Raw genomic sequence first — 20,952 nt, forward strand, 5'->3', positions numbered from 1 at the left:
CACGAGACACACCCTAACTTGACTTTCTAGAGGGATAGCTTCAATTACACCGCTAATTTACTGAACGGACACATTTTATTTACTATTTCCTTGATCTAGTTTTAGTGTTTTCAGCATTAACAAATTCAGATATTCAGATTTTCCTTTGCACTCCACTGCGGGCGCCCATATACCTAGCTTATAAATAAGAGAATACATTTATAATTTACGCTTCTGCTGGATTGCAGCTATGCCATAACATTGGACAGGCTTTGAAAGTCATTCCTTAAGCCGGTTATAGACGAAAACAAAATACGAAACTAAATACAATATACCAAACTGGATAGATCTAAAACTAGAATAGGAACATTTTTATTTGTATTGTGAAGTCTTTGTCGGGGTTAGAGACATTGACTTATAATATATAAGTCTATGGTTAGAGATCTATTTAATTTTAGTTCGAATCTTGCTAGAAGCATTGAAACAATGTATTGATTTATTTATACAATTACTTGTAGAAATCTAGATCTAAATGTGTATCTTGATGTAAGTATAATTGATACGCTAGCTACAGACCATACCTCTGTAGAATATTATATATATATAAATTATAAAGTATAAAAAATATTTTAATTATACATTTACATAGGTTTTAGTTTATAGACAGATTAGATTTAAAGATAATATTCCAGTCTAGATATTTCTTAGAAAGTCATAAATATAAAGACTATAGTTTAAATGTCGACTACAAATGTTAGTGTTTAGTTATTAATTAAAAGATCTACAAAATTCATATCCATGGTGAGACTATTGTATGATGGCATGAAGGCTCGTGTCCAGGAAAGTGGAGAACCATCAGATTCCTTCGAAGTATCAAACGGGGTAAAGCAAGGCTGTGTTCTAGCACCTACACTGTTCAGTATCATGTTCTCTGCTATGCTGACAGATGCATTCACAAATAGAGAAAACAACGGGATAAATATAGCATACAGATTTGATAGTGGCCTATTCAACCCGTGGCGGCTATTTGCTATTTGCGGACGAATGTGTTCTAAATGTGTTCTGCTCTGAAAATGATCTACAGAGCATTGTCAGTGACTTCTTAAAAGAATGCCCAGACCTTGACCTTACCATTAACAGAAAAATGACCAGTGTCTGCAGGTGGTCGATTAAGATTTTCATTTCGCCGTCTGCTTCTGTCGTCCGAAGCGGATTTTCTTTTGGTCTCAAATGTGTACCCTGCGGCTTTTTTGAGTGATCTCCAGCTGTCTCGTTCTGAGGCCGAATCCAACCAGATGCGCTCTTCTATGTTAGCTAGAGCAAGTTAGCACCTAAGTCTTGTAGGCGTTTTCGTGGGGCGCCTCTGTTACGTCGGCCACCTTTTAGCTCACCAAAAACGATTGCCTTTGCCCTGCGTAACTGTCGGATTATAAGAAGTCCTTCTATACTCACCATACCGGCGTTCGCAAAGACATCGCGGTTTGTAGACCATATGTCCATGTTGGAACGCAAGCATTTTTGGTGAAAGCGCTCAAGTAGTCTTAGTTGCTTTTTGTATAGTGTCCATGCCTCAGATCCATTTAAGGGTTGACAGAAGCACCGCCTGATAGACATTGATCTTTTTAGGCAGGAAGCGCTATTTTTTCCGCCAAACTGTCGCCTGAAGGTTTCTGGCCCTGGCCAGACGGTTATCAAGTGAAGCGTCATTTGATACTATTCTACCCAGATGTGTGAATTGGTCTACCACTTCAAGGGGATGTCTGTTTACGGCGATCCTTGTGAATGAGTAGGTTTTATTGGTTGACTTCTGTAACAGAAGTGCATTGCATAATATTGAATGATTATGAAAATCTACCACGCTATAAACAAAAATATGTAAACAGGCTCTAAAAAGAACATTTGCTCCGTACCAAGCTAGTTCCAAAACAAATACGTAATCAAAATCAATCCCATAGTGCTCATAGCCACATTAACAAAAAAGGAAATTTGTATGGAGCGAACGAGGCTTCAACTTCAACTTGTCGCAGACTTTAAATTTCTGAAACAAGGACTTGTTTGAGATCATGAGTTTTATAAAAATGAAACTATATCGACTACATGATCCTGTTCTAAATGTTAATATCAACGATGAAAAATTTGGAACTAATAGTTTCGAAATTTATTAATAAAACATAAAGAAATAATAAATAGTTATGCAAGCGAAAATACACGTACAATACATTTGTATTACTTGTAGTTTGAAAAAATGCACATCTATCAGCTGTTATATTTCGAATATTACTGGGAAAAAAGGGGGGCATCTTAAAGATCTGCCTCCCTGGGCATCACATATCCTAGCTACGCCACTGGAGTCGCCCACAATGATTCCGAAATTAAAATCCCAGTCTGCACCAGGATTCGAACCCGAAAGCCAAGCGCTTCACCACTCAGCCTTTGCGTTTTTACATCTTATTTAGTTGTAATTACCTCCATACACACGTAAGCCTTACAGGTATTGTTGAGAATATAATTAAATGACATGTTTTATTAATTGTATTTGTCTCATTTTGATCGTATCACCTTAAATTAAAAAAAAAGGTACAATGAGGGAATCTAAAGAAAAGTTAAGCGCCAAGTATTTGAGTGTCTAATAAATTATTTCGACAATGTAACGTCTTTTATACTCGTAATGCAGTGTGTAATAATGCAATAGAAGCGTGGGTTCGTCTATCTGTAGATAATCATTCATTTTCAGGTGCTTGGAGTGAAACTTGGACTGTGAGTTTAAGAAACATAAAGAATGAAGAATAATGATAATATCCAGCCATATGCGGCTGGTCATACAAATAGTTATAAATTATATCCAAGTATGAACACAATCTTCAAAATACGTTAAATCTCAAAATACAATATCTCACGTACGTCCGCTCTCAACTAAGCTCCCATAGTAACTGGCATATCATCTTTTATTTCCTCTCTCTAAACTCAGAGGTGTCTCGTTCGTGTTCTGGACACGGTTTTTAGTGACCACCTGTCACGGCCTAAATAGAAGGTGTGGCAGAGAACACTATGTAAAATTCATAAAACTTTAAAATTAAATATATTTCTTTCATAATATATTTCACTACAATTTTTTTTTTCATAATATAGAGTATATTGATAATCCTAATATTTGTATTTAAACAGATAGTAAATATATTCAATATTAACAGATTTGAATAAAGAGAACTTTCTGGAGAATGTCTAATGTTGTTGTAATTTTCTCTGCCATCATTAGTCATATCACTGGTATTGAAGGTTAGTGCGATTTATAAATAAAAACATTTGTCTAATAACTTCTTAGAAACTAGTATGTTGCTTTTTATATAAAAAAATGTAACCCCATTATGCACACTCATGACTATATCTTTAAACTAGTCGACCCGCGGCGTAGCATACGCCTCTATTAGACGGAAGTATTCATGTAGGCAGAGTATTGTCGAGCAGAGGGTATGACTGCTTCCGTCTGTAAGAACAACGGACAAGGCGTCGCCATAGTTATCCCAATGTTTGCAACAAAAGCTTGCAAAGTTCGAGAACAATAGTTTTGTCGATGACATTTATCCAGAAGTATGCGACTGATTGAAATAAAGAGTTATCTGATGCAAGAATTTTGACTACATTGAAAGACATATTGACTTCACGAACTATATGTTAAGGCGAAGGCCATGGTTAGGAAACGAAGGGCAATACGAAGGGGCAAAAAAAAAATAATTGCTACACAAAAAAACATGCAACTATTTTAATGACACCCGATCTTGACGTATATAAAAAAAACATACATAAATGTAGTCAAGAATAGAATGTAAAGAGAATACTTGTTCTCTCCCATCCTCTCCTTTTTTTTTCTGAGCCTCGCTCTCTGTCACCGTGAAAGTTACGTGGGGTAACTCTATTCTGACTTGCAGAAATGAAAGAGTTATCTTCCCATGACTTTTTCGTGGTGGTCCACGCGGTTGGGTGACGAATGGAATTTTTATTTATAGGGATGAGGCTGGCTGAACAAATATGTGGCCAAGAGGAGAGTGGGTATTGTTGTTTCTCAGATAGTTTTACTAAAAGTTCAATGAGCTAATTATAAAAGAAATGCGTAAGAACCAATCAAAGTAAATGCACTTCATAAGATGAATTTAGTGGTCATCGCTATTAAATTGTGACTCAAGTAACAACCCCTGTCAACCCCTCAACAGTCTTTGATTTTAGTGGTCATCGCTATTAAATTGTGACTCAAGTAACAACCCATTCAACCCTCAACAGCCTTTGATTTTAGTGGTCATCAGTACACAATTGTGACTCAAGTAACAACCCCTGTTAACCCCTCAACAGTCTTTGATTTTGGTGGTCATCGCTATTAAATTGTGACTCAAGTAACAACCCATTCAACCCTCAACAGCCTTTGATTTTAGTGGTCATCAGTACACAATTGTGACTCAAGTAACAACCCCTGTCAACCCCTCAACAGTCTTTGATTTTAGTGGTCATCGCTATTAAATTGTGACTCAAGTAACAACCCCTATCAACCCCTTAACATTTTTGATTTTAGTGACCTTCGCTATTATATTGTGACTCAAGTAACAACCCCTGTCAACCCCTTAACATTTTTGATTTTAGTGACCTTCGCTATTAAATTGTGACTCAAGTAACAACCCCTGTCAACCCCTTAACATTTTTGATTTTAGTGACCTTCGCTATTAAATTGTGACTCAAGTAACAACCCCTGTCAACCCCTTAACATTTTTGATTTTAGTGACCTTCGCTATTAAATTGTGACTCAAGTAACAACCCCTGTCAACCCCTTAACATTTTTGATTTTAGTGACCTTCGCTATTATATTGTGACTCAAGTAACAACCCCTGTCAACCCCTTAACATTTTTGATTTTAGTGACCTTCGCTATTATATTGTGACTCAAGTAACAACCCCTGTCAACCCCTTAACATTTTTGATTTTAGTGACCTTCGCTATTAAATTGTGACTCAAGTAACAACCCCTGTCAACCCCTTAACATTTTTGATTTTAGTGATTTTCGCTATTAAATTGTGACTCAAGTAACAACCCCTGTCAACCCCTTAACATTTTTGATTTTAGTGACCTTCGCTATTAAATTGTGACTCAAGTAACAACCCCTGTCAACCCCTTAACATTTTTGATTTTAGTGACCTTCGCTATTAAATTGTGACTCAAGTAACAACCCCTGTCAACCGCCTCCCCTAACCAGGGAGAAATTTGTGACTGATTATTTTTTGTTTACTTTAGGTGTGATTTTAATGTTAAATTATCACTTGCGCCAGCGCAGCAAAGAGAGATTTTGAGTTTATAATCCCCCTTTCATGGTGTTATGAGAATAAAATACCTCTTCTATAAAACAACAAAAAGAAAAACAACAATAATGCAAACGACAGTCACCAAATTTCATAAGCGTAGCCAAGAGGATTTTGAGTTTATATATCTATACAATGTCGAAGCTGTTTCCCTTATTCTAAATCAAATGAAACAATTAATTACCAATAATTCATTGACTAATTGGTTACTTTTTTTTTTATTTATGTCTCGCCTATTTAAATGAATACTTGTACAAAGTTTTAATTTGATTCGAGAATGGGTGTAGTAGATATAGCGTAACTTTTTACCAGAGAGACAGACGGAGTAAGTGGATATAAGCTTTATAAAACATTTTACATGGAACAAAAATAGTAATTGTTTGTTTAGTTTTCAATTTATCGCAAAAGATTGATTTGCACATTTTTGTTGTATCTATTCTCTTATTTATTTATGGTCATGAAAATAGAAACCTTTTTTTTTTCCATAGTTATGTTCCAATATGAGGCGAGTGACAACACTGGTGATCAAATGCCTGACCAGTTCAATGTGACTTTTAGCACAGAAACGAAATTTCTAACCAAATTCAATCTCAGGCGTGCGCAGAGTTTTGACGTTGACATTCCTCTCTATACTCTCGACATCGACAGGGAAGGATTTTTTCAAAGTCGGAAAGTGAAAACTAGACCCAGAAAGGTAACAACGGAACTAATTATTTAGTTTGTCTAGAGTTTGGCCACATCTTGCAATAAACAAATAACCGATTATAGAAATTAGACTTGTACATTCTGACTTCTCAATGTAAGAAATTTATAAAAATTGTTTCGTACTATGTACAGAATACGAAAGTATTGATATGTCTTTTTGAAAGCATGTAATCATTTTTAAGCATATTTTAGATTTTTCTGTAAGTCCTATTTTTTCAGTTTGAAAATTCTTAATGGTTGAAAAAAAAAACTTGACACGTTTCTCGAAAACTGTTCTAATGATTCTCCTAGAAATTTGGACTCTTCACGTTTATCTTTGAGAAAATAATTACTAGCTAAAATGTCACACCTAGAAAACTTTTAGCTTGACATTTATACTTTTTAAAAATATAATCTTCTAAAACTAAATTTGATTTGATCATCCGTATTTTGAACATTTTTGTACGTAGACCCTATTCATAAAAGTGTTTAATCAATTTTTACACACTCAAGAGCATTTGGGCACCATTCTGTAAGTCAGAATCTATTGACCTATATTTAGAATCTAATATACTTTTGATTGGACTTATACCTTCGCTTAACCAGGAGTTATTTTCAGGGAAATGGAGGGAATGAGGACTGAATAAGCATGTTCTTTATTTTTAAATCACTCATATTAAAAGTAAGTAGATTCATGGAGAATGAAATGTGTCTTTAAAGTTAACAACTATTTTATTTTACTTGTAAAATAAGGTATTTTGTATAGCATGCTTACCAATCAATTTGTTGACATTTAGAAAGAGTCTGTCTTTGTGAGAATTTTTAAATTTATTTTTGTTGAAACATTTTCTGCTTGTGCCTAAAGAAGAGAAACTGAAACTTAATGAAGTAATAATGAAACAAGCCGCGAGGGAGTCTTTGGAAGGAGATACGGTTTATACAAGAGGCGATGGATACCAGACAGAGCACACAAACTGATCAACGATGTAAACATGCTAAATTTAGAAAAGAGGAAAATTGAGAACACAAGAGGCAGACGAGACCAACACGCAAACAAGTCTGAAAGAAAAGTTGCCTGTGAAATGGACAAGTCTTAAACACAAGTGCCAAGAAACAAAATACAGTTGTTTACCAGAAAGACATGAAAATTCCCCATCACATTGTCTTTGTCAAAACGTCCATCCACCAAATACAAACATGATAAACCTGTATTAATGAAAGACTAACGGGACGCAAATAAGTAGTAGAGTTGATATGATCCTCCTCAAACCAACTGCGATCTTTTTTGTTTAAATTAAAAGTGTTTTTATGCACAATGACTCTGAGATCCGTCGCTAAAACTAAAAATAACAAAGACCAGAAGCCCCTGAGGACTGATAAAAAATAGTGATCATAAAAATAAAAATAAAGAGCTACGTGGCAAACTGCAAGCCTTTCAGAGGCATAAACTTTTTCTCACTTCCGTAGCAAATTTTTACTCTGTCTTGCTGTGATGATTACTATTGCCTCAAATTTAAAGTTCAGAGAAGAGCAAGCAGGATTGCTGATCATGCATTTACTCTCCATCACATCACAGAGCAGTGTCTAGAATATCCATGAAATTCGATGATCAATTTGGTGGATTAAAAAAACAACTTTCAGGAATCATTTTGAAAAATAGCGTGTAAATATTACATCCTGCAATACGTTTTTCTTCCATACTTTGAAATATCTGCACAGCGAATTCAGCTGCCTTGTCAAAACAAACGATGGAACAACGGAGTTCTTCAACATTTAGACATGGTGTGATGCCCGGTTTTATCACGTCATCTTTCTTTATCTTGATAGCCATTACAATAATAGTAATAATAATAAGGCTTCTTTTCAAGTCCGAAGATTAATGAGGAATGCAGTATTTCCCTTGGCTACGCAGCCCCAGCTTTGACCTACGTATTTTGACACATCCAAGAAATGCATAACCATTGTCCACCGGTAGTCGATTAAGATTTTTTAAATTTTATTTTCACCTTCTGAGTCTCTCCTCGGCAGCAGATTTTCTTTTGGTCTCAAATGTCTTTCCCGCGGCCTTCGTGAGTGACCTCCAGCTGTCTCTTTCTGAGGCCGCATGCAACTAGTTGCCCTCTTCTATTTCAGCTAAAGCAAGATGACGTTTAAGCTGGTCTTTGAAGCGTTTTCGTGGGGCGCCTATGTTACGTCGAGCTCTGGAATACGTTCGTCTCCCTATAGGATACGTACCCTGCCAAGCGAAGCTCTCGGACCATAAGAAGTCCCTCTATACTGTCCATATCAGGTGTCATCAAGGACATCGCTGTTTCTAGTGCGATCTTGCCACCGTATTTCTATGATGGAGCGCAAGCATCTTTTGTGAAAGCGCACAAGTAGTCTTAGTTGCTTCCTGTTGTTTTAAATCATAACTTTGTCTTCAGTATTTCATGGGGCAAGCTAAACAAACTAACGTACCTTGACATGACAACAATATAGCAACAGACGTCATTACATGTACATATATATACAAGGAAAGGAGGCGAGGTGGATGAGCAATAAATCGCTTGACTTCTACACTGGTGGTCCCGGATTCAAATCCTAATGATGACTGGGATTTTTAATTTTGAGATCAGCTTCTGAGTCAACATTGCTCTAATCCAGCGGTTCTCAACCTTTTAGGCTCGGCGACCCCTTTTTACAATCCGCCACTCTGCCTCGACCCCCCCCACCCGCACACACATATACAGCAATAGAAGAATGGACAAAAATAATCCATTTTTTCGATGGTCTTAGACGACCCCTGACCAATCGTCAATCGACCCCCAAAGGGGTCGCGATCCATAGGTTGAGAACCCCTGCTCTAATCGGTACCTTACAATCGTCGCGGAAAAGTAAAGGCGGTTGGTCGTTGTGCTGGCCACATAAAACCCTCGTTAACCGAGAAATAGAAGACCATTGCACCATCTGCCCTCTAGCTCGCAAGGTCTGAAAAGGGAACTTCATATACAAGGGATGACGGAGTGACTCGATAGACGTGCGCCCAGAATCGGCCTTTAGATAAAGCTCCATAAAACCAAAGTTATGCGTATCGGCTACATTTCAATACATACTCCTATCAAGATTAGCCATAAAGAGCTTAAATATGTTTAAAAATTAACTTTTTTTTAGGAAGCCTTATTAAGATATGGCATGTCAGATAGGCAAAGCAGGAGTCGTCTTTACAAAAATCAAATTGAAGACCTAGATCCATCCCCTCAACACATATTTACAACAGCCACCTACACTTGCGTGGCTAGGTCGCTCTGCAGCAATGGCTATTAAGGATCCTAGGAATAACTTTCAGAGTTGAAGTCACCAAGAGAGAAAAACCTTTCCCACACGGGCAGCCGCCCTATAAGTAAATTGGTTAAGGAAAATAGAATATTTATACAGTATATCCTTATCCAAGAAGAAACATGTTTAACAAAGTCAGCCGTTGCATAAAAGTCGAAAAATGGAAAGCCAAAACAAGGCCGCCCAACAAACGAGGCGTCAAAACTTCTGAGTAGACCTACAACTGGAGGATACCAGCTGGGAAATGAGTGTGAAAGTCGCCTATGAAAAATCTGATCTATCTCTAGGAAGAACTTAGACTCTATGCGCTAAACGGCGAAAAGTGATATACATTCTCTATTTATTTTACTATTAAAAGAAAACTTTTCTATGTATGATATGTAATTAGTGCGTCCTATCTTTAGATAAGCTCAACTTTTTTATTACTACTCAATAAATTCTCTTGTCATTACAAGGATATAGGCTACTACCATGATACTAACCACAAGGCCGTGTTTTGTATTAAAAGGTCACCAGAGACATTGTCCAACAATAATTCTAGATTTCACTTGGTAAGTTGCCCAGATTTTTACAATTACTATCATAATTATTATTATTAACTTTGAAACGAACGAGTATTCATTCTCTGTCGTGATTTTCCTTGCAGAGAAAAAAATTCATCGTAGTCTTTTCAACAATTATTATTATAATTTACAGTTTTCAATAAATATTGGTTAGAACTATTTTATATAAAGTATTTGGAGCCATTTAAAAACGTTATATTTTATTATTTTCTTTCATAATACGAAACAAAGGTTACTGAAGACCTCGAGAGGCACTTTATATGGAAACACCATTATTGACATTAATAATCTTAGAGACAGGGCAGAAGACTAGCAAACCTATTGTCTATTTCTTGAATTTAAAGCCTGTTGTTTTTTCTATCGACCTTGTGTTATATTCCACCTGGCTACATTGACAGGTACGCAGAGTTTGAGTGCCATAAGCTAAATGAGATCTGCTAAACGCCCAAAGACTACACGAAACTTTCTCCCAGATAACCTTCCCCCCCCCCCCAGAGTGTTCACAATAGAAATGAATCAGAAAGCACTAAAGATGAATAAGTCTGTATTATATGTTTTTTTTTTAAAGTAACAATTTGTAATTGATATTGATTTGTTGCATTACGAAGGTTTTAAAACTCTAATTGTTTCAGAAAGCTGTATTCCAAATGGACAACTCCGAATACCTGTTTGACTCTGATGACAAAACGCCTAAAAAGCCTTGGAGAAATCTGTCCCTCGAGATGTTCTCCAGTCCTACAAGGACTGAATCTACTACACCTCGCTCAAGGACAACATTTGACCACTATGTTTATAAGTTAGAGTTGCTTAGAAGCACAACATTGGATCTGTTTGACACACGAATACCACGTACGTCACGTGACTTCACATGTTTTGATGTTTTGTTGGAGTTAAAAAAAAATCGCTATTTATTTAAACAAGATCAGCTCAAGTGCAATATTGTCCTTAATGTCAAAAAGCAGTGTTTCCCAAACTGTTACCCTAGAGTCCTGGATAGGTGTTCCACGAACTACTGGACTAATTAACCACTAAGCCATCACGTGAATTAATCTCTCTAAAAAAAAATAAGTATTCCGCTAAATAATCAAAATGGGAGAAAGTTTGAAAAACACTGGCATAGAGACTAGCAGTTGGCAGCTCTGACGAAGGCGAAGGGACAAACACAATGGAGGCCTCAAGAAAAGCTCAAAAGACAGGCGCAGAAGACGACTAAATATTAACAGATCCCCGTCGGACAAAGACATCATTGTGACAAATTATGCAGCCTTAACTTGGTCAGCGAAAATGTCTGTACACATCCTTAAATCTTTAGGTTCGAAGTTATTGTACTTCTATAGATATATTTCTAGGTTAAATATGAATCAGTCACACCAGTGCCTCGCTTATATTACACTATAGGTTAAACATGAAACTGTCAGTCACATCAGTGGCTTGGTCATGTCACTTTATAGGTTAAATGTGAATCTATTTAGATAAGACTTAATCTATTTTTAATGTAAACCTATTTCATTTTGTGTATAATTCGTTTGATTTTTTGTGATATAATAATTGGGAAAAGCTACGCAACGAAGAACAGCCTTTTTTTAAAAATCACAATTGAGGATTTATATATAAACTAGTCGACGGGCGGCATAGCATACGCCACTATTTTGCAGGGCCGGTCTTAGGCCACTGCAACCTATCTGATCGAAGCATCCGCACTTTCATGGAACCCGCGCTAATTCAAGGTGTATACAATATTAAATTAAACCATTTTATAACTTAAAACAGATTTCCCGCGCACTCCTGTCGATTTACCAGGAGCTACTGGAAATCTCCCGAAATTGCAAAATATACTAAAAAAGCCCTTAAAATATACGGAAATACATAGACAAAAATTGTCATTTTGCGGTGCCATTCAATAAGGAAAACGTCAATCCTACGCGCTATTAATAAAAACAGCATTATGCATTAGCCGTAATTGTGTAATCAGGTGAAAGATGCTTCTCGCGCCTCAAACTAATGAAGAATTACTTGAGGTCAACAATTCTCAAAGATAGATTGAAACATCTAGTAATTCTTGCTATTGAACGGGATCTATGTGGGAAACATAATTATTATGATATACTGTATGACTTTGCTACATGCATGGCTCGTAAAGTAATTCTGTACGTAGTAAAGAATGAATAAATGCATAGACGAATTTATTTTCTAATACAAACTTAAATTTCACTTATTTTCCGCTTCCCTACACAAACATGGCCCCACCAAATCCGTTTCAAATAGGTGCCACAATGCTTAAGTCCGGCCCTGCTATTTAGTGTTTGTAAAATATTTTACATGTTTCGGATGTTCCTTCAGAGTTGACGATAGTTTACTTCCTAGTCCAAAACTCCCGCATGGGATGGGAGCGGGCAGGGTTTGACAGTCCAGCGCGCAGCCATCCGTAGCGAGCTGTAAAAACGTGTTCTCCAGCCCCCCCCCCCTCTTGTTTTTTTTTCGTGGGGTGACTATCCGCAGAAATAAGAGAGTGATCTTTCCTTTACTTCTTGTTTGACCTGTTTAGGGGAGAAGAGAATTATATATATAGATTATAATCTTAATATTATATGTTTTTAAAGGAGTAAACTTTCCCCTTCAGACCTCGTGGTGATCTATAGGGCAGATGACGCAAATATCGTGTTTCTGTGGCCCACGGTTATCGAGGGTGCCATGTGGCCAGCACAATGACCGACCACCTGTACTTCTCGCCAAGAAATCTAATACACCCATTAGAGCTGGGTGGACTTAGTGGCACCTGAAAATCCCAAAATAATAAAAAAAAAATCTCCGTTGTCACTAGGTTTCGATCCCGGGTTCTCTGGTTCTGAAGCCAAGCACTTTACCACTCAGCCAACGTGTCTCACATTGTTTGACCTTTCTCAGTATAGGCCTATACGTAAATTTCATTTAGAATTTTGACGCTACGCAACGAAGAACAGCCTTTTTTTTAAAATCACAATTGAGGATTTATATATAAACTAGTCGACGGGCGGCATAGCATACGCCACTATTTTGCAGGGCCGGTCTTAGGCCACTGCAACCTATCTGACCGAAGCATCCGCACTTTCATGGAACCCGCGCTAATTCAAGGTGTATACAATATTAAATTAAACCATTTTATAACTTAAAACAGATTTCCCGCGCACTCCTGTCGATTTACCAGGAGCTACTGGAAATCTCCCGAAATTGCAAAATATACTAAAAAAGTCCTTAAAATATACGGAAATACATAGACAAAGGGAAAGGGAGACAAATAAGACAAAAAGAAATGAAAAAATGTAATGGCTATAAAATGGAACCTAAAGAAAAACGAAGTAATTGAAAGGAAATAGGGAGACATTTTCAGATGGATTGACACTCATTTTGCCAAGTAAATATTAGTACAATTTACAAGCTTTGGGATTTTGCTAAACATTGCACGCAAAAAAAAAAAATATGGTTTATTAAAAATCTTAGCTTACGTATACTTCCTCTACCCTGTATTCCGGACACATCGAAAGTTTTGTAAACGTGGATTACTTTCAATGTATAGGAATCAGCATCACACACACACTTATAGTTTGGTGTACAAAATGTTAAAAAATTAAATATATGCAACAGATATAATGTATATAGAATGCATAATGTAAGAATACATGTAATAGATGTAATGTCTAAAGTATAATGGATGTAATGTCTATCACAGCGCCGGAAGTAGAAAAGACTGTTCGATGGACTGTCATCAACCAGTCAACATCTTGGTCAGACCCACCAAGCAGACGCCGCCGAAACACAATGCGTGACTACTACGTGGATGAAGTGGTGTTGATTGACAGATTACGCTTTGAATGGTTTCTAGAAAAAGCTAAAAAAGACTATTACACAGCTAGGCGGAATATTCAAGAGCACTATGCTATGATGTTTAGCGGGGTGAGTTCTCAAATACCGAAACTCAAGAGTAATAATAATATGTAAAATTAAAAAAAAAAACAAGGCTACAAAGACAGTTTGTGTGGAAACACAAACTCAAAATCGGCCCCCAAAGTGGTCCACCCTGGCAGGTAAAAAGGCAGGTTTTAATATTTTCAACAACGAACATCAGAATTAAAATTCTATCAAAGAACAATGACAGAGAAGAATGGAGAAAGAAGGTTGATAGATCATGTGTTGTGCCCATTCGACTTATTAATTGTTTTTAATTATGTCCAACTTATATGCATACTAAATGCAGCACGAAAAACTGTGCTATAAACTCTTGTCCCAATTATCCTAGTAAGGTACCACAACAAGATCCCATCATAAAAAGAGGAAATTTCAAACAAGATCAACGGTTATTGAGTCCTACTACAGAAGAACAATCACAATAATATCATAATAATAAATACGTACAACAGACCGGAGAAAGGGCAAAGGCGAGAAACTGGCGCCTAAACCAGTAAGCTTAGTGCAGGAGGTGCTCGTTAGCCTTGGCTGGCTACCCACCTAGGAGAAGAAAAACTCTGAATCTGAACCTCTGCTACCTTGCGGCTATACCCAAACACGGGAAAGGCTTTGGCAGACAACAGTAAGGAAAAATTAGGAGCTGGTAAACGCTTAGGCAGACTGTGGCACACCGAGCTACAGTATGGCAAAGCCTGCGGCGCTACTGATCCCAAACTGTATCGGATATTCCGTTCATTTGGTCACATCAGTTGCGCGGAGAGGGGGGATCTGCTGTGTGGGCGACATCGTACCAACCATAAACAATGCCCAGGCTTTCATCTCACTTTTTTTTTCAAAGCCCTAACCCCAAAAACTGGAAAATTCACTCCAGCTTCGCCCTTGGCGTCGGCCAAACACGGGAAGTGGCAGTCACCGGTTATAAGCTTAAATGATCAATTGACGTAGAGCAGGGCGCCAGGGGCCACTTTCGTTGGTGAGATCGCAAATACGGAACAGGTTATCATCCTCGGTGACCACAGCACCACAGCACAGAGTACTTCGGCGACATCCTCGCTCAAAATACTGGCACCAACTAGACCTAATCATGGTAAGACAAAAGTGCTTAAAATTTGTCAAGCTTATCAGGTCCTAACACAGTCCACCATACCAAGCAGATTCGAAGACCCCAATCGGATGAAAGCTAGATGTGTCACCCTGATCTTCAGATACAGTTTGCGGAATCTTTTGAACGTGAGTACAAAAATGTCTCTGCAAATACAGCGAGAGAGAAATGGGAACACCTCAAGTCCACCATACAAAAGACTTCCCTGGAAATCTTTGGAAGAAAAATTACTAAACAAAATGATTGGTTTGACTCAAAGTCAGCTATTTTAGCACCTGTCATCAGAGCAAAGAGAGATGCACTCGCTACATACAAGGCAAAACCTACCCAACGCAACCTGTTAAATCTGAAAGAAGCTAGAGCCAATGTACAGAGGACAGCTAGAATCTGTCCCAATGAATACTGGGTAGAGCTCAGTGAGAATATTTACTCTACTGTATGGCAGCGAATCATGGACCACCTAGGCAAAGCAAGAGAGAAAACTAAACTCATTCCATTTGCGATGTCTCCGTAGGATCTTGAATGTCACATGGAAAGAAAAAGTGTGCAATACTGAGATCTTCGCACGAGCAGGTATTCCCAGCATCTTTACAGCCATCAGACAACGCCGCTTGCGCTTACTTGGACATGTTCGCCGGATGGAGGACAATCGCATCTCAAAAGTCATCCTCTACGGACATCTCGCGACTGGCTCAAGAAAAACTGGTCGCCCCCACCTCCGTTACATAGATGTAATAAAACGGGACCTAAATCAGTGAACATCAATACTGACCATTGGGAAGACATAGCTCTAGACCGCACCAGATGGAGAGAAACAGTGACAAAGAAAGCTATGGACAGTGAAAGTACATGGGTCTCAGCTCAGGAAGAAAAACGTACAATACGAAAAATGGCCAGCTCCTCTGCCACCGAAGCGAACGCCACCTTGACATGCAATATTTGTGGACGGGAGTGTCTCTCCAAAATAGGGCTCCACAGCCACAAGAGGAAGTGTGCGAATTGAACCATAGTCGTTCTACGACTGAAGGAGGCCAACTATAAGTACAGCTTTCTTGCTTTCAAGACTACTATCCATAAATGTAGCCGATCTTAAGTGATTCCTTCTTGACCTTGCCCAAAGACTAGTCAAACTTTATTTTGTCTTGGATTTTAAAAATATATTTTCTTAATTGAGATAAACCTTTAAGTTTTTTGCTGTTTTGTATATGATATACTTTCACGTCCCTTCTTAAAGGAAACTATTTGGTTACTGACGCATTCTGTTTTTTTTCTTTTAGATTGACATGTTTTATAGAGGCATCCTCAATCCACTTTACACGATTCATATTCGTCTGTGCAAAATATTCGTCCTTGAGGTATTAAATATAAATTAATTACCATATAAAATCGCTTTATGTATATAGATCTACATATATGTTTACAAACAAAAGGCGGAGTGAGTTGAGTTAAATATAGCTCGGCAATTAATAGCCTTTATCGCAGAGTTGTAATGATAATGATAAAATAGGCACTTTCAGACCTTGTGATCTTTAGGGCAGATAATGTAAGGGTCGCTAGTTTCTGTGGCTAAAGGTTAACAAGAATGTTATGTGGCCAGCACAACGACCAACCGCCTTTACGTTTCCCCAACTAATGTCAGGTACCCATTAGAGCTGGGTGGACTCAGAGGCGCCCACAGATCCCGAAATATAAAATCACAGTCTTCAGCAGGATTCAAACCCGGGATTCCCGTTTCGGAAGCCAAGCACTTTACCACTAAACCACCAATTATAGTTTTGATAATATAGGAGCTAAATCTTTTCAGATGCATTTCTAAATATACAACATTTTATAGATGTATAGCCCAGTTAGTATCAGCCTGCTGCTATTAATTAGTCATGTAAATACAATTTGTATTAGATCTACATTCTAGACATGAATAAATCTGTTCGAAAAGAAAACCATATTTTTATAAAGCATATATCCACTCACTTTGTTTGTCAGTCTGTCAATGTGTCTGTATGGTAAAAAGTTAGTGTATACGTTATTTCTCTGACACCCGAACTAATATCAACATGAAATTTAATAAATTATTTTTTACATGACATCACAATAATCAATTTTAAAAAAGTAACCAATTAGCTAGTTAACTATGTTTTTTTTATCTCGCTACGATCCTATCACTTGCCTGTACCAGTTGGTAAATATAAATGGGGAGGGGGGGGGGGAGTGTCCGTCAATGTTAGCGTGATCGCTTTTTAAATGCATTAAAAAAACAAAAGATTGTAGGACTTGAATTTAAACTTAAGCCTTCTCAAGGAGACTAATTATATCACCACATCTGTCAAGTATTATTTCTTTCCCTAGTTTAATATCAAACAAACAAAGTATTACCAATAGTTAATTAACTTTTTAAAAAAATTGATTGTTGCTTTGTCAGTCACAACAACAAAAAAAAAAGCATTAAAAATACTTTTAACATAAAATAAAGCAATATATTTCAAAAAAAAATTATCAATCAGCTTCTTTACATATTTTACAAAACTTAGTGTATTAAGGAATAAAGACGCGAATATAGTGATACACGGAAAATATACCTTATAATCTGTTAAACTTGATTTGTACAAAGCTTATATCATCTCAATCTGTCTGTCTGGTAAAAAGTTTGTACACATTATTTTCCCACACCCTAGTTCATATAAAGCTAAAATTTCGTTCAATTAATTATTCCACCTGACAATAATCAGCAAAAAATGAAACAATTAATTAATTAACCGGTAGTTATTTTGTTTGTTATCTTGAACAAAAAGAAAAGCAATCGTTCTTGACAGATATGTTGGTATAAGTAGAATTATTTCCCTTGATTAGTCTTTAGCACTGGTTGAGAATGCTGTTTGTTGTGTGCCAACACAATAACAGTAACCCAAATACACCATTCTCTCCCCCTTCCTTTTCCTAACTGGTCCTGACCAGTGATAGCATCATAGCTCATTGAGAAAGCTAAAAGCATGATAATAGGCTAAGCAAAAAAAATTGGAAAAAATCATTCTAATTGCACAGAATTATTAGTGATTGTATCTTTCAAGATTTAGTCGGATTTTTTTTCCATTATCGTCCCTGAAGTAGTTCTTGAAGAGAGATGTGTTAGAGTGATACGATGCTTAAAATTAATCTTTTTAACCGATACATTTTTACCATTTAAGCTTGTGTCTTTTTTATCCAGATTTAAATCTAGACATCTAGTTTCGTAGATGTTTATTCATTTAAAATAAACCACACACTCATTCTCAGATCAAGTTTAAACTTGCACTAGACGTGAATTAATAAAAAAAAATGTATGAATTCATTACTGGTAATTAATTATTTTGTTTAACGCCGGTAAGGGAAATTAATCATTTAGTATTCACAAATACAGGGTGCGTCAAAGAAATGTATACACACTTTGAACTAATGTTATTTAACCTTGGTTAGGCCAATAATAGAATATGCATCCTCCGTTTGGGACCCCTCAACTCAAGAAAACATTAAGAAACTGGAACAGACACAAAATAGAGTAATGAAATTCATAACAAAGAAATATTCACATTTGACTTGAGTAACACCTTTAGTAAAATCACTAAATTTAGAAAGCCTTCAGGACAGAAGGCTCAAAAGTAAAGTAGCAATCATACATAAAACACTGAACCATAATCTTCAAATACAAAAACAAAATTTAATAAAATACTCTGAAAGACACAAAGATAAAGGCACATTCCTCGTCCCATATGCTAGGACAAATTTGTACATATACTCCTTCTTCCCTAGTGTTATTAGAGCATGGAATGGGTTGCCTGAGCTAGCCAGGAAAACCAGTGACTTGGCAGAGTTTAAGTCATTGGTTAATATGCATGACTAAATGCATGACGCGTAGGACATAATCATCTTCTTTTTTTAAGTAACGTCTGTATTATATAAGATAAGATAAGATAACTGTCATAGACAATTTATTTCCCGTTCTACAATGTCTGGACATAGAAAGCTTAATGTCCATTTGGTAAAATCAATCCGACCAAATGATGCCACCCACAATATATGTAAGGTTTTGTCAACTAAAATAATTGTACAATCTATTTCTTCCCCTTTCACGGATCAAGTTGAAATTATATCAGCATATACTTCTGATTTGGATACATCATCCTCATGAAGAGTGAGGAGCTGCTGTGTGGGCGACATCGTTCATTTAGCTCACACCAGGCATTCATCTCATTTCTATAAGATTACCCACAGTAGCTTCACAACTAATGGAGACCATACATTGATAATTAAATATTTTGTTTGATATTGAATAAAGGAAATACCTTCTACATTATTGAGAGATATTCTTATACGTGCGAAGTTCTTCCTTTAAGATAAGATTGTTTTTTTTAAGGATTTTTAAAATAGTTTGTTTTTTTTAATAGTGAATAACATTAACAGATTGTCTTCCCCAGACAACCTATTCTTCAAGTTTTATTGACAAGTACGCTTCGGATGGTAAATTGAAAAGCCAGGATGCTCTTGCTGCTCTCGAAAAATTGTTTGTTGGTCCTGGTCGTGCAATCATCGGCTTTTACGATCACGTGATACTGTTTACTGGGTAAGAATTTTCCTAGCATTTATTAATAAGGGGAGAGGAATTGGGGCGTCAAATGTAATGCATACGTTGTGGAAAGAGCATTATCTAACTTGCTTCTATTTTTGTAAAGTTAGAGATGGGAACCGAACTAGAGCCTTACTTACGGTCAGGGTTGGACTGGCTATATGGACAAATGCCCGATGGGCCGGTACCAAAATAGGCCGGTGTGGTCGCGTCCCAAAAAAAAATGTTCAATGCAGACAACTTTAAAAAAAAAAAGTGACAGCTGCAAGACACAAAGGCCCAAATATAACACGTATATTTTTACCTTTATGTGGAGCATATAATAAGTCAATATGTTTGATTGCTATAGAGCAGTTGTGACTATTTCTATAGAACAACAGTTCTCAACCTTTTAAGCTCGGCGACCCCTTTTTAAAATCCCCCACTCGGCCGCGACCCCCACCTCCCCCCATACACAGCAAAAAGAAGAATAGACAAAAATAATCCATATTTTCGATGGTCTTAGGCGACACCTGGCAAATGGTCAATCGACCCCCAAAGGGGTCGCGACCCACAGGTTGAGAACCCCTGCTATAGAAGGTAATGAAGAAACATGGCGATATTCTTAGTTTGAGCCGCAAATAAAATATTTCTAAGTAACGTCTAGAGATTCAAGGATTAACGAGAGCCATTCCAGTTTTATTGTACTCTATTTTTCATTATTTTCAATCTTTACCTTTTTCTTTTACTAAACAAATTGTATTACAAAGTCAAGGAGTGTGAATATAAATAGAAATGGAACTTATCTTTATTAATGCGCATTACATACATAACAGCGATCGCTGGCAATTTTATTTTTTAACTTTGTCTTGTTTTTTTTTGGGACCAATGAAGAGTGCGGTACCTGTGAGATGGTTTCCGTGCTTCCAGTAGCCGCTTAGTTAGTACACCACGTAACTCCTGATAATGTATATGTGTGTAGCTAAACGTTTTTTTTCAAATTAGTTCCAGTTGTAGCTATCTCAGAAGAGATTCGTTAATGTAAGTTTGGTAACCGGTCATTTCATCCCCGGTCATTTCATCCCCGATTACATCATCCCCTGCCATTTCCTCCTCTGGTCACTTCGTCCCCCGGACACTTCATCCCCAGTCATTTCATCCCCAATGAAATATTTAATCATTTAAATAAAAAAATGAATACATTAAATATTGCTCTTTTCATGATTTTTTAAATTACAATTTGTTAGATAAAAATGATCAGATGATGAAAATATCAGAAAATGAAATGACCAGGGGATGAAGTGACAAGGGCTGAAGTAACCGGGGATGAAGTGACCGGGGATGAAATGACCGGGTTGAAGTAACAGGGGATGAAGTGACAGGGGATGAAGTGACCGGGGATGAAATGACCGGGGATGAAGTGACCGGGAATGAAGTGACCGGGGATGAT

At 37.0% G+C, this 20,952-nt stretch overlaps 1 protein-coding gene across 4 annotated transcripts in view; it reads left to right on the plus strand.

Annotated features, from left to right (window-relative positions):
• Positions 1-336: 336 nt before the first annotated feature.
• The window catches only part of LOC106065898 (uncharacterized), an 86,899-nt gene continuing 66,283 nt past the window's right edge, over positions 337-20,952 (plus strand). For 2 of the 4 annotated variants that reach the window (XM_056033812.1, XM_056033814.1), the window contains exons 1-8: positions 337-525; positions 3,171-3,255; positions 5,806-6,011; positions 9,775-9,870; positions 10,515-10,731; positions 13,589-13,812; positions 16,204-16,281; positions 19,375-19,520. In XM_056033812.1, the coding sequence (XP_055889787.1) occupies positions 3,198-3,255; positions 5,806-6,011; positions 9,775-9,870; positions 10,515-10,731; positions 13,589-13,812; positions 16,204-16,281; positions 19,375-19,520 (1,025 nt within the window). In that variant the 5' untranslated portion in view covers positions 337-525; positions 3,171-3,197. Of the gene's footprint in view, positions 526-3,144; positions 3,256-5,805; positions 6,012-9,774; positions 9,871-10,514; positions 10,732-13,588; positions 13,813-16,203; positions 16,282-19,374; positions 19,521-20,952 lie in introns of all 4 variants that reach the window. The other 2 variants (XM_056033813.1, XM_056033815.1) reach the window with 2 other exon arrangements.

Source organism: Biomphalaria glabrata, chromosome 6, assembly GCF_947242115.1.
Source record: "Biomphalaria glabrata chromosome 6, xgBioGlab47.1, whole genome shotgun sequence".
Classification (NCBI taxonomy): Eukaryota; Metazoa; Mollusca; class Gastropoda; family Planorbidae; genus Biomphalaria; species Biomphalaria glabrata.